The following is a 12,691-nucleotide window of genomic DNA, read 5'->3' on the forward strand; positions in this document are numbered from 1 at the left end:
CGTAACCAGTCTGAGTCTGACTATGCGTCAATTTGAGATGGTGAGAACTACATGTTACGCTCGGCAAAAGCCTTCGATGGATATTGGTCCCCATCAGCAATATCCTCGTCGGCACGCACTTAGTTCTTTCGTTTTCTCTCCCCTTCCTTTGCTTACATGAGATTAGTAGCCCTACAGTATATAAACCCGCGTTGAGATACTGTAGCCGTAGTTGATCTTTTCCCGACTGAATACATTTTAGTTCGGACAGTTACCCTGTTTGAATCCTTAAGTTTATTCTCTCGTCTTCGACTCGTTCTTACCGTGTGAACACTCCCTGAGTGCCACATATTTTTAACTGCTATAAACCTAAAATCTATTCCTACACTATAGTCGTCGTCGAGGAGGCCTGATCACCCTCCAAAAACCCCGACTCTTGTTTACCCCTAAAATAAAAATCCCCGATCATCAGGGAAAACCTCCCCCCCGAAATCGAGGTAATTCCTTGTAATTCCTCTGTTTTCGGAAGATTTCAAGTGAATTCAAGTGAATTCAGGTTTTGCAGAATTATTTAAGTCCGGTAGCTCGTTTTATGAATTCCTTTGAATTCCGAGTAGTTTCTCTGAATTCCATCAAATTCACTTGTCGCTCGATGGATTATTCTGAATATCGTCCAATTCACTCGATGATCGGTCGATGTCAAATTACACGAAAATCAACATTATATTGCATTAAAATGGCTTATCACAATGTATTATACATGAACATGGGTATCAACAGCACACGAAGACGCTAGTGCTTGAATTAGATGCAACTATGATCAAGTCGGATCAGCAATAGAGACACAACAACCTTTAATCCTCGGACATTGCATTAACATCAAGGTATTTGCACTTCAGTCAACCACTTGAAATGACCTCTTAGGTCTATGTGTTTGTGGCTAGCAAAGGACCTAGTGGGTGTGTTCTAGGATGGTATTCCCAGTATTTTACCCCATGTACTGGGATGTCCCGGTCCATACTGAAGCAAGTATCTGGGCCATCCCAAGGACCTATTTTTGATCTTTCCCAATCCCAACTGGGATCACTCTAGCATGTCTCTGGGATGTCCCAGGGCATTTATCAGGAGGGCTTTCCCATCATAAATAGGGGTGATAGGGGTCCTTTTTCAGACATTTTGACGGCATAAAAATTCACGATTTGTACATCCATAGAAGGAGTAGTACTAGGTATGCAAGGCCAGTATATGCACTTGAGACAAGATTTGATATGGGACAAAAACCTGCAGGATTTTTGGCTTGAAACAGCGTCCTAAACGTAAGAGAAGTCTAACTGAGTGCAGCACTAGTCATTGAGTAATGAGGTTGTCTTGCGAGCAACATGCAATAAAATGTGGGAGCTTTACTTGCGAGTCTGTTAGAAGACAAAGAGGGGGGTGGCACAGACTTGGATATGCAATAAAATGTGAGAGCTTTACTTGCGAGTCTGTCATAAGATGACAGGGGGGGTGCACGGAAGGGGGGGTGGCAAAGATAATATGCAATAAAATGTGGGAGCTTTACTTGCGAGTCTGTTAGAAGACAAAGCGGGGGGTGGCACAGACTCAGATATGCAATAAAATGTGGGAGCTTTACTTGCGAGTTTGTTAGAAGACAAGGCGGGGGGGTGGCACAGACTCAGATATGCAATAACATGTGGGAGCTTTACTTGCGAGTCTGTTAGAAGACAAAGCGGGGGGGTGGCACAGACTCAGATATTTAATAACATGTGGGAGCTTTACTTGCGAGTCTGTTAGAAGACAAAGCGGGGGGGGGGGGGGGTGTGCAAGGAAGGGGGGGTGGCAAAGATAATATGCAATAAAATGTGGGAGCTTTACTTACGAGTCTGTTAGAAGACAAAGCGGGGGGGTGGCACAGACTCAGATATGCAATAAAATGTGGGAGCTTTACTTGCGAGTTTGTTAGAAGACAAGGCGGGGGGGTGGCACAGACTCAGATATGCAATAACATGTGGGAGCTTTACTTGCGAGTCTGTTAGAAGACAAAGCGGGGGGGGGTGTGCAAGGAAGGGGGGTGGCAAAGATAATATGCAATAAAATGTGGGAGCTTTACTTGTGAGTTTGTCATAAGATGACGGGGGGGGTGTGCAAGGAAGGGGGGGTGGCAAAGATAATATGCAATAGTGGGAGCTTTACTTGCGAGTCTGTTAGAAGACAAGCGGGGGGGGTGGCACAGACTCAGATATGCAATAACATGTGGGAGCTTTACTTGCGAGTCTGTTAGAAGACAAAGCGGGGGGGGGGGGTGTGCAAGGAAGGGGGGTGGCAAAGATAATATGCAATAAAATGTGGGAGCTTTACTTGCGAGTCTGTCATAAGATGACAGGGGGGGTGCACGGAAGGGGGGGTGGCAAAGATAATATGCAATAAAATGTGGGAGCTTTACTTGCGAGTCTGTTAGAAGACAAAGCGGGGGGGTGTGCAAGGAAGGGGGGTGGCAAAGATAATATGCAATAAAATGTGGGAGCTTTACTTGCGAGTCTGTCATAAGACAGCAGGGGGGTGTGCAACAAAGGGGGGGTGGCATTAGATAATATGCAATAAAATGTGGGAGCTTTACTTGCGAGTCTGTCATAAGACGACGGGGGGGGGGGTGTGCAAGGAAGGGGGGGTGGGCAAAGATAATATGCAATAAAATGTGGGAGCTTTACTTATCTCATGTCTGCTGAGTGTCGTAAGGGGTGATAATGCGGAATCGCTTATTCTTTGCTTGCAATATGGTAGCAATATGGAAAATGGTTTGGCACTGTCCAAGGTTCTTCCGGCTATTTCTATGTTACTGTTCCTGGCTGGGAATGTTGATAAAATGATAAGCCATCCTCTCATTCGTGACGGGGTGTTGCATATTCGACTCGAGTAGGCCATCATATACAGCTTGAGAGATGAAGTTTCCAATTTGAGGAGGCATCCTGTATTGTGTGTTCAGGAAGAGGGCATGGTCCTTGAGATGCTTGACCTCGAAGATGCTCTTCAGGTCGTGGATATCATCCTGACCATAGTGTGGCAATTGTTTGTCATCGCCAATGAAGCAAATCTTTCTAATGGAGGTATGAGAGGTGAAGAGAGGAATGTAGGCGCCAATCTCAATTTGGGATGCTATCTAGAGGGGGGGGGGGGATAGATAAATCTGACTAGCTAATGGCACTGTTCGGAGCTCTCCCGCCTACCTCTCTAGTACTATCTGGGCCTTCCCGCCCACCCCATACACATCATCGGGGCTCTCCCGCCTGCCATTCAATTAGCAAACTGGGCTCTCCCACCGACCATATACGCATCCTCTGGGCTCTCCCGCCTACCATTCAATCAGCAACCGGGCCTTCCCGCCAACCCTACCAACACCATTTGGGCTCTCCCGCCGACCATATACGCATCCTCTGGGCTCTCCCGCCTACCATTCAATCAGCAACACCGGGCCTTCCCGCCAACCCTACCAACATCATTTGGGCTCTCCCGCCGACCATATACGCATCTTCTGGGCTTCTCCCGCCTACCGTTCGATCAGCAACTGGGCCTTCCCGCCTACCCTACCAACACCATTTGGCTCTCCCGCCGACCATATACGCATCCTCTGGGCTCTCCCACCTACTGTTCAATCAGCAACCGGGCCTTCCCGCCAACCCTACCAACACCATTTGGGCTCTCCCGCCGACCATATACGCATCTTCTGGGCTCTCCCGCCTACCGTTCAATCAGCAACCGGGCCTTCCCGCCTACCCTACCAACACCATTTGGGCTCTCCCACCGACCATATACGCATACTCTGGGCTCTCCCATCTACCGTTCAATCAGCAACCGGGCCTTCCCGCCAACCCTACCAACACCATTTGGGCTCTCCCACCGACTGTATACACATCATTTGGGCTCTCCTGCCTACCCCTCTACTACTATCTGGGCTTCCCACCGACCCCTAATTATACCAGTTGGGCTCTCCCCGCTGACCATAATGACACTATTTGGACTCTTCCATCTACCTCTCAACTACTATCCAGGTGTTCCCACTCACCCTAATTATGCTATTATATGCGGCCTTGATCAGCTCTTGTAGACTTCGGAGTATGTTCAAAATCACATGCATTTCAGTATTTGTATTCAACCCAAAGTGCACATATTTCCATTTACCCTGAGCACAATGAACACAAATCCATCTGAATATAGAAATTGAAATCTACAAAAGCAATATGTGTGTGCAAAGTACATGTTATGCTACATAATTGCTAGTGTGGTAGACTGAATAGGATGACGGGCAAAAGACTTTGCAAAGTTTTGATGAGATGAGCAGCATTCAGCAGCCATATACAATTTGACACCCTAAAGATATAAGGACTTGTGGTGTAACGGTTAGAGTGTGTGTATGCCTGCATAGCATGTTTATGTGAGTTCGAACCTGCCCAACGTGCATTTTAAATATTTGTTTTTTTTCTTCAGCAGAAAAATCCGTGGAGGTCGATTCAATCCTCTTGCATGTGATGATAAATTATGTTGCCATTCGTCGTTGTCACCAAACCTTCTCACAGATATAGTGCGCAAACTTAATTTCACACGTTTTGGGCCGTTGGTACACATATGATTGCATTACAAGATCGTCAACAAAAGGGAGACAGACATGACCTGTCTTGTTCCGACACATGGGAGTACTAACATTACATGTGAAAGCTTCATCCGCGCAAGAGACAACTGAAGTGATGAGGTACCCGAAGTACAACAGTGAGAGGTACACGAAGTACAACAGCTAGAGGTACCCGAAGTACAAAAACGTGAGGCGCTAATATGAACAACCAAAGGCAAAGCAAAGTCAATATGAATGAGTGGACAGCACAATTCTTGCCCATGTTAGTAGCGAAAACCGCGAAGGCCCGTCTTCATAATGAGAGTCACCAGCTCTCCTTACTTGGAACCTCTGATTGAAATCATCAGCATGATTTTGCCGGCGTGAGTGAGCAGGACGTCCAGGATAAGAACCATCATCGCTAAGCGCGACAGGAGAAGTCTCGCGTTGCCTGTAGGTGGGCCGATAGTACCTTGAGCGAGATGGATCTCGCTGAGGGTATACAGGAGGTGAACGAGAATATTCACGGCGGCGGTTTGGGGCAACGAAATCTCTGTCCTCACGACGAGGGCCTGGGTAGGGCGCAAGCCTAAGCAATTAAATTAATATATGTTGGAAGTCGTGGAAAGGTAAGGACATACTCCAAGTCTGCATCATTACGAGAGTCAGCGGACGCTCCTCCATGCGGCGCATGAATGTAGGGTCACCTGAAGAAGATCAACATTGAGTCTTGACGGAATATCGTAGCACTTACCCGTAAAGGTTTCTTCGCCTTGAACGGCAGGCTAGCCTGTCGTCTTCCACCACCCGACAGGTTCATCTCTGCTTGTAGGCAGAACAAGGGCGAGATTCCCGATCAAACACATTTGGGAACTTGAGGAAGATGAGTGTCCTCGCGGCGATGTACTGCTGTGAAATTGGTAGGGTGACGTTGGTTTGATGGCAAGGTCGGGGGGCTCGGAGTGGACAGGAGATTCATGATCACTTGGCAGCGTGTCGTGAGTAGAGGGAGTCTGACCATCCGGATGTGCTTCATGAGCTGCCAATATATCTTCAGGGACAGACGCCTTAAATTTGGCGGAGTCTACTAGCTTGCGTAGCACAACATCCAAGGCACTGGTCACCAAGGGAATGTCGAACATCTCCGGCACCTCGTCATTGAGCTGCTTGATACATTCTTGCACAATCGACATCAGAAAACAAAGGTATAATGATAACGTGGAAATGACATACCATCTGGCCAAGCTGCGAACTCGATCTCGGGTACATCGACATCTAATTCACTCATGACGTCTTCCACAGTGCGCCCCTGACCTCGGCGCTTGCCCTTCGACTTCTTTTCTCTAGCTCTAACAAGCTCTCAGCTTCAGTGCGGAGCTCTGCCTCAAATAAGAATGCGCTTTGCGCTTGATGAAAGGAACGACAAGTAGCTTGAGGTGCTGAGAACTTAGGTTGTGAGGATTGAATTCGGACCGATAGGAAGGACGTCTTCAGGCCAGTTCTTAATCATGAACTTGTACTGGAAAGCATAGTCAAGAAGCTTCCGCCACTGGACTGCTTTGGGTTGATACCCAAACTTCGCTATTTGAGCAGAATCCAATGAATCGTTGAATTTGGACAAACTTGAGTACTCACAAGTGTGCTCGAGTACCATAATTGGCCATATCCTCCTGTAACGGTCGCGGGGAGCCTCGTTTGGCTTTGAAAGTAGAATCTCGTAAGCCCCTACTCCCCCCATGAACTGCGGCACGGATATATTGTAGCCTTTCGCTCTGTGAATATATCAGGAGGTAGGAAAAGTCCAGAATAATAAGACGTACTTCGTTGCAGTCACGACCCAATCTAATATTGCGCGAGCATCCAGTTGATGCTCATTGATCAACTTGACTATGAGGTCGGAGCCCGCGACAAAGCCGGATGCCTGTCGAGCAGCCTCGTCTTGTGTTGTATCAAATATACAGCCGATGGCCTCGACTCCTTCAAGGCGAGAATAAGCAGACAACTGTATTGAGTCATTAGTCGTAATTTAGAATGCGCTAATGAAGTAGATGTACCTTTCTTGCAATATCCTCCCTCATTGACAAAATGGTCTTGGCGCGTGATTGATTGGTATTGCCGCCAGTAACGTTATAGTTGCGAATGATGTCCCACTCTTCGTCATCCTTGCCCATCGCATGATAATGTTTGCGTTGACGTTCTTTCCAGTCGATGATAGCTGAGACTCTCGAGTTAGCATCATATACACCACAGAATGGGGGACTGACATTCTTTGTCCTTGCGGGGGTTATTATCCATGAACCAGCGTTGGTGGGCATTCCAATCAGACTCTGATCGTGAATGCTTGATGGACAGACCAGCCTCAATGAGAATAGCGCGCGCGGACTTGCCATACTTGGCGCCAATCACCCGAGCTTCTTCTGCTGTTTTCTGTCCAAGTTCCTGAGCCTCATCGATGCCCTCCTGACATAGCCGTCCACGCTTTAAATGACCTGAGGGTTCGTCTTCATTCTCACTGTTGTCAATGTCCGGCGTGTCGGCGTCGGGCCAAAGACTATACTGGCTGGAGTGGGGTTGCCACCATGTGAAATAGCTGCATGCTTCTTGCGAACGGTTGTCGAGTGAGATGTTTTTTGGGAAGTGTTGGCCAAGGTAGTTTCGATCGCTGAAGACCTTTTCCTGCGCTTAGCAGGCGGTGAAGACGGGCTGTTGTGGTTGGGTCGAGGTCTTTGTTTGCATCTGACTCATGGGCGGAATCTTGATCAGATGTTGCGGGGCCTTCACGGTAGCTGGTATCCGATGAAGAGCTTTGAGAACCATCATCGAAATGTAAATTGTAGCTGCCCTTCTTGACCCTTCGAGGCCGAAGTCTCCTGGCTGCGTACAACAGATGACCATCAGCCCTCCCCACTAAGAGAAAAGTAAGATAGTACATACCTTGTGAAGTCTCGAAGTCCTTGTTATTTTCGCCACCCTCAGGCTCTTCATCGCCACCCTCAAGCTCTTCATCGCCACCCTCAGGCTCTTCATCGCCATCCTTGGCGTCGTTGTCGCTATCACCTTCTACGTTGTCTTCACGGTGACAACCGTCAGCCTTCCCAACGATATACTAAATGAAAAATAATATACCTGAAGTCTTTCCACGTACGGAGCCATCATTATCCTCATCCTCATCTTCGTTAGCCTGGCTGTGTTCACGGTCTTCATTGGTCATATCATCATCGGCATCATTGTCGCTACCGCCGTTCATATCATCATCCATGCGAGTGTCCGTAACGGGTACGTCATCGTCGATGTCAGGTGTATCTATGAAAGGGGTTAGTATAGTTATTGTTGTGAATGCCGTAAGTCATTACCTGGGGGATGGTCGCTTTGCAACTCCATTCCAGAAGAGACGGAGTCCGCTGTGGGTTTTAAGTGTTGTTTGCGAGGGCGAGCAAGGATTCGAGCATAGTCCTCAAAGGTCGTACCCGAGGAACGTCGGGGTAAAGGACGAGGTTTTGGCCGGTGAGGGTCATCCGGAGCAGGAGATGACTCGGGGACAGCATTTCTTTGGCGCTTATTATTTTGTTTGGCGGGGGGGTTGATGGCAACACCACTGCGTGTGCGCATGACATAGGTGCCAGACACTGTGGGGTCATGAGTGCCAGTACCGGTAGCACCACGACGGGCTGCATTTCTGGTAGACGGTGCCATTGAAACGTAGGCGGGCTTGATACTGAGAAAAGGGGTGCTTTACACGAATGTTGAAGCAGGGCAGCTTGTGAAACACGAAGTCTTACAGCTAGATTTCAAGACTCGAAGTCTTGACAGGACGATAGAAGAGTACAGAAAACTAATGGTTGCGAGTCAAAAGAAGAAAGATTCTTGTTTAAAAAACACGAACATTGCGGGTTTTAACTAATGGTAAGGCGCCCAATACACATCAAGAAATAATATTCCAAAGTTGTAATCCCGCCCAATCGACACCGAAACGAACAGAGGTACATTGAAAGAACATTGTTAGAAAAATGGAATATTCACCGCAAAGGATCGTATACTAACTTATTGGGGATGGCCCACATTAAAAAAGCTTCGAAACTTACGAAAATGAGGGTCCAAATGGGTGATGGGGCGAATATGAGCTTCTCCGCGTAAGAGTCCAGGCTACTGGCGGTACTGATGATGCCATGGTCATCATCAAAAATCTCCTCCAGCGTGTCGAGAAAAGAATGCTTACAATTATACGCGCCAGTGTCCCTACCATATTTTGCATACCCCAAACTTTGATTATCTGTTGTAAGTAGAATGAAACGATTGTATAATTGTAAGATGGGGGAGGACGTACCGATCGGTAGTTGGAATACAAAGATGTTGAGCGTTCAAAATTCCCGCAGACGATGAAATAGAATTGAGTTGCTGGACATGCGCTTGCGCAGAGAACGAATAGATAGTGGCGCAGTGTTGAGGCATCCGACTCGTAGTCAGACAGCCAGACAGTGCTGGATGACGCGAAGTCACCCAGCCAAAGCGTGTCTGCCTCGAAGGCAGAACCATGCGATCAGGCCAGTCGATGCGGTGGAGACAAGGGTGGGAGATGAGGATGTCGTTGAAAAATCCTGCGTGTAATCAATTAGAATAGAGTTAAATGGACACATACATTTGTAGAGGATGGATGTGGGCGAGGTGTTGAGGTAGGTAGACCGTAATCTGACTCGTAGTCAGACGGCCAGATAGCGCTGGATGACACGAAGTCATACAGGCAGAACTTGTCTGCCTCGAAGGCAGACCATGCGATGAGGCCAGAGGTTGAAGATGGGGGCAAACGATGAGGGCAGAGGGCAGACGATGAGTGGAAACGGGGCCAAACATTGATGAGATTACTAAATTGGTCGAAATCAGAAGGGCTTTCCCAGGCTTTGGTCTGGGCTTTCCCACTCTAGGTAAGGGCTTTCCCACACTGAATCAAAGTGTGAAGTCCATTTTGAACGCTTTTCCTCATCCTCAACGCCACTCCTCATCGCGGCGGCTCACATTCCCCAGCCTATTCCCCAGCCTCTACAGTCTACCTTCGTGGTGGGCGTCCTTTGAGCAGCAACTTCGTGTTGTTTGCTACTATCGATTGCTTAGACTTCGGTCGGCAGTCTTGTCATCCACCAGCTCAGTATCGTGCTACGACCGCCTTGATTTATGCTATTATTACTAACATCACGCCCTCACCAGATCTCTCCCATCTTTCAAGACTCTTACTGCCTTCGTGGGTCTTAGACTTCATAGGTAAGTACATTCGTTATTCGTCACGCTATTATGACTACATTAGGTCTTTAACCAGACTCGCTCAAGACTCCTGTCGCCCTTTACAGTAAGTTCGTTCATTACACTGATTCATGCTATCATCACTGACACCACGCCTTCGTCAGATTTCTCCTGAATCTTTCAAGACACTCTCTCGCTATCTGCCTTCGTGGTAGCATTTTAATCGGCAGTGACTTCGAGTCGCTGTTTCGTTTAAATTTCCTTCCTCAGTGACTGCGAGTCGCTGTATCTTTCCCCGTTCTCGATATCACGGTTCCTGGAGCTACAACCATGTCGATTCCTGTCTTCAAGCCATTCATGCGCGATGGTGACCGTACGTTTTGGCATCTTCGTACCTCTACTACTCTTGATTGACGATATCCAGGTTACCTGACTGCCACTGATGCTTTCTGTGTGGCTACATATGGCCACCGAGTAATCACAACTCCCAACATGAAATTCATTCCCCAACCCTTCGACAACGAATCCGACATCATTCAAGCGCGCGCAGATGGTAGATATTGGGCCCTGGATCCCTTCCAGTGGCCGCAGATGTATGACGACTTATACGCTCGAAGTTTTGCAATCCCACGCCAGGAAGCCTATGCGGACGACTCAAGCATGATGTACGCATGGTTCAGACCAACTTTCGCAAGTGACTTCACGCCCATTTCTCCCGGCAATCTTTTTGGTCAACTCAAGACCGACATTGTCGGCCATCTCAAGCGCTTGTACGAGAAGGCCAATACGCGGGTTAGCAATTACAAGGTTGCAAGGTCCCACAAGGAGGATCATGTAGTTGGGTGGGCGCATGCAATGCGCGCTGTCTACGAGCGCTTCCAGCAAGCCATGGCCTGGCGCGACATCGTCATAATCGTTGCTGAATATCAGCGCCGGTTTCTCGATATCTGGGCGGTTATAGACTATTACGAAATTATCGAGCCTCGCATGCGATTCGTCGACACTACGCACAAGGTTAACCCCAAATGGATGGGTTGTTTCACAGAAGATGTCGCTATCGCTACGAAGGTGCACGCTGCTGGAGTTCCTGTCTGGCTTATTCGCGATGCCAGACTTGTCAATGCCAACATGAACATCGTCAAAGTCGTTTCCTTCACACCACCCGATGACCTCGTCATCGGCATGTATCATGATCCCGTCAAACTCTTCGCCCAACCATTCGACATCATCAACAGAGGTCCCAATAATCGCAAGCGTCATGAGGCCGCTCGTCAGCCGTATTCCAACTTTGAGAAGCTACCGGTTCCAAAACCCCAAGTGGAACAGATGGTAACGAGGGAGTCATTGGTAGGAAGGGCGCGCGTAGACAAAGGGAAGGCCAAAATGAGTGCCAAGCCTGCGCCGTGTAAGTTCAGCATTCTTCTTTCATGGTTGTTGTGACTAATTAATTCCTCAGACAATGCAACCGCTCCGCGTCAGAATAAAGCTGTATCTGGCCGTGACAAGTGGTCTGATATAGATCACCCTTATATGCCGCCAATGAACTCTTTCTTCAAGATAGCGTTGGAGGACGCAAACAAAGATATTATTCGCATCAAGCATCCCAGAGACAAAATGGATGATGGGTACTCGCTTCCCGATCCAGGTTTATTCGTTAACGTTCTTTCCCCGCAATCCTTGGTGAAGTACCTTGCCAACTGGCTGGCATGCCGCCCTACCTGGATAGAACGTGTCTATGACGAAAGGCCTCGACCTCTTCCTCGCGCCCAGAACTGGCGCGATTTCTTGATATCTCAGCACGCTCAGGAACCTTCGAACACGCGGACGTCCGGCAAGACCAGCAAGTCGAAAGCAGCGACTGCTTTACTTTTCCAAAAGGAAGTTCCGGTACTGCGGGCCTTGTGGGCAGGACCCACAAATGTTCACTGGCGTGGAAAGGATATAGCCATTTCCACGCTCGACAATCCCCCCGCAGATCTCGCACGCCAAATCGTATATGAAATCTGTGAGCAAAGTTTTCGATATGAGCTTCTGGACCTGGATGAGCATCTTGGGCGCGATGCACGTAAGGACAAGGAGGCGAGGAAGGAAAGGATGGAGCTTCTTCGTAGCATCTTCCCGTCGAAGTCGTTGAAAGTTTGGAACAGGGACTTACCTCAAGAGAACGACGGACTCAATGCGCCATCTTTCGACGCCGCTTTACCATATTTCGAAAGTTTCCGCAAGGTGTTGTCAGCGTGGGAGCACTTTCCCGAGTCCCTCAAACAACCTTTTGATGCTACCGGACGTGAGCACAACATATGGAAGGGGATGAAGGAATGTTGTCTCTTTTACGTTCAGTCTTATTTCGACAATACTGGTCGTCCACCTGTCGTTCCTCACTTACTGTATTCGGTCGCCTAGATCTAGATGCTGTGTGCTCTTTTCCCATCGCAATCATTGTCATCTTACGAATTTAATTCACATATACCCCCAATAGTCAATAATTTGTATACCACCTTGTGTTACCCATTGCTGTTGCAATCACATGGGATTTTGTCATGGTTGAACAGGTTATCTTAGATATCAACGTTTATTTTCCGCATACCGCTAATATTTCAGTTTCACAGAGCAGAGTGTACACAAACAGGTAGAGTTCCTTCCTTCACATTTGCTAGCCCTCATTTGCTCCAAAGGTTGATCGACGTATTCGACCACTTTTTCGTCTGTGTATTCGACGCAAGTTTGGGACTTCGAGTCCCTCCTAGTAGTTGACTTCGTGTCGACGTTGACCTTGGTGCGGGCTTCGTGCTTGCCTTCGACTATCTCCTAGTCGACTTCGGGTTGACACTGACCTTAGTGCGGGCTTCGTGCTTGCCTTCGTGTTGACACCAACCT

At 48.1% G+C, this 12,691-nt stretch overlaps 3 protein-coding genes across 3 annotated transcripts; 1 reads left to right on the forward strand and 2 right to left on the reverse strand.

The window, feature by feature from the left end:
- Nucleotides 1-2,692: 2,692 nt before the first annotated feature.
- Nucleotides 2,693-3,133, reverse strand: DFJ58DRAFT_671194 (uncharacterized protein; the record flags this gene model as incomplete). Its single annotated transcript, XM_041382936.1, is given in 2 exon segments — nt 2,693-2,801; nt 2,817-3,133. Coding segments are annotated over 2 exon segments (426 nt in total), but the record flags the coding sequence as incomplete, so codon positions are not given.
- A 2,234-nt stretch (nt 3,134-5,367) lies between these two features.
- On the reverse strand, nt 5,368-9,579 carry DFJ58DRAFT_848088 (uncharacterized protein; the record flags this gene model as incomplete). The annotated part of the gene is given in 16 exon segments (XM_041393574.1): nt 5,368-5,759; nt 5,816-5,929; nt 6,056-6,163; nt 6,218-6,354; nt 6,403-6,584; nt 6,637-6,797; nt 6,847-7,182; nt 7,253-7,456; nt 7,517-7,688; nt 7,728-7,885; nt 7,936-8,297; nt 8,665-8,852; nt 8,907-9,060; nt 9,080-9,177; nt 9,219-9,497; nt 9,520-9,579. The coding sequence occupies 16 exon segments, from the start codon at nt 9,577-9,579 to the stop codon at nt 5,368-5,370; spliced, it is 3,105 nt and encodes a 1,034-aa protein (XP_041235719.1).
- A 565-nt stretch (nt 9,580-10,144) lies between these two features.
- Nucleotides 10,145-12,217, forward strand: DFJ58DRAFT_848089 (uncharacterized protein; the record flags this gene model as incomplete). Its single annotated transcript, XM_041393575.1, has 3 exons — nt 10,145-10,187; nt 10,239-11,219; nt 11,271-12,217. The coding sequence occupies 3 exons, from the start codon at nt 10,145-10,147 to the stop codon at nt 12,215-12,217; spliced, it is 1,971 nt and encodes a 656-aa protein (XP_041235720.1).
- Between the last annotated feature and the right edge of the window lie 474 nt (nt 12,218-12,691).

This window comes from Suillus subalutaceus, assembly GCF_016647625.1.
Source record: "Suillus subalutaceus strain FC151 chromosome Unknown DFJ58scaffold_270, whole genome shotgun sequence".
NCBI classification, from domain to species: domain Eukaryota; kingdom Fungi; phylum Basidiomycota; class Agaricomycetes; order Boletales; family Suillaceae; genus Suillus; species Suillus subalutaceus.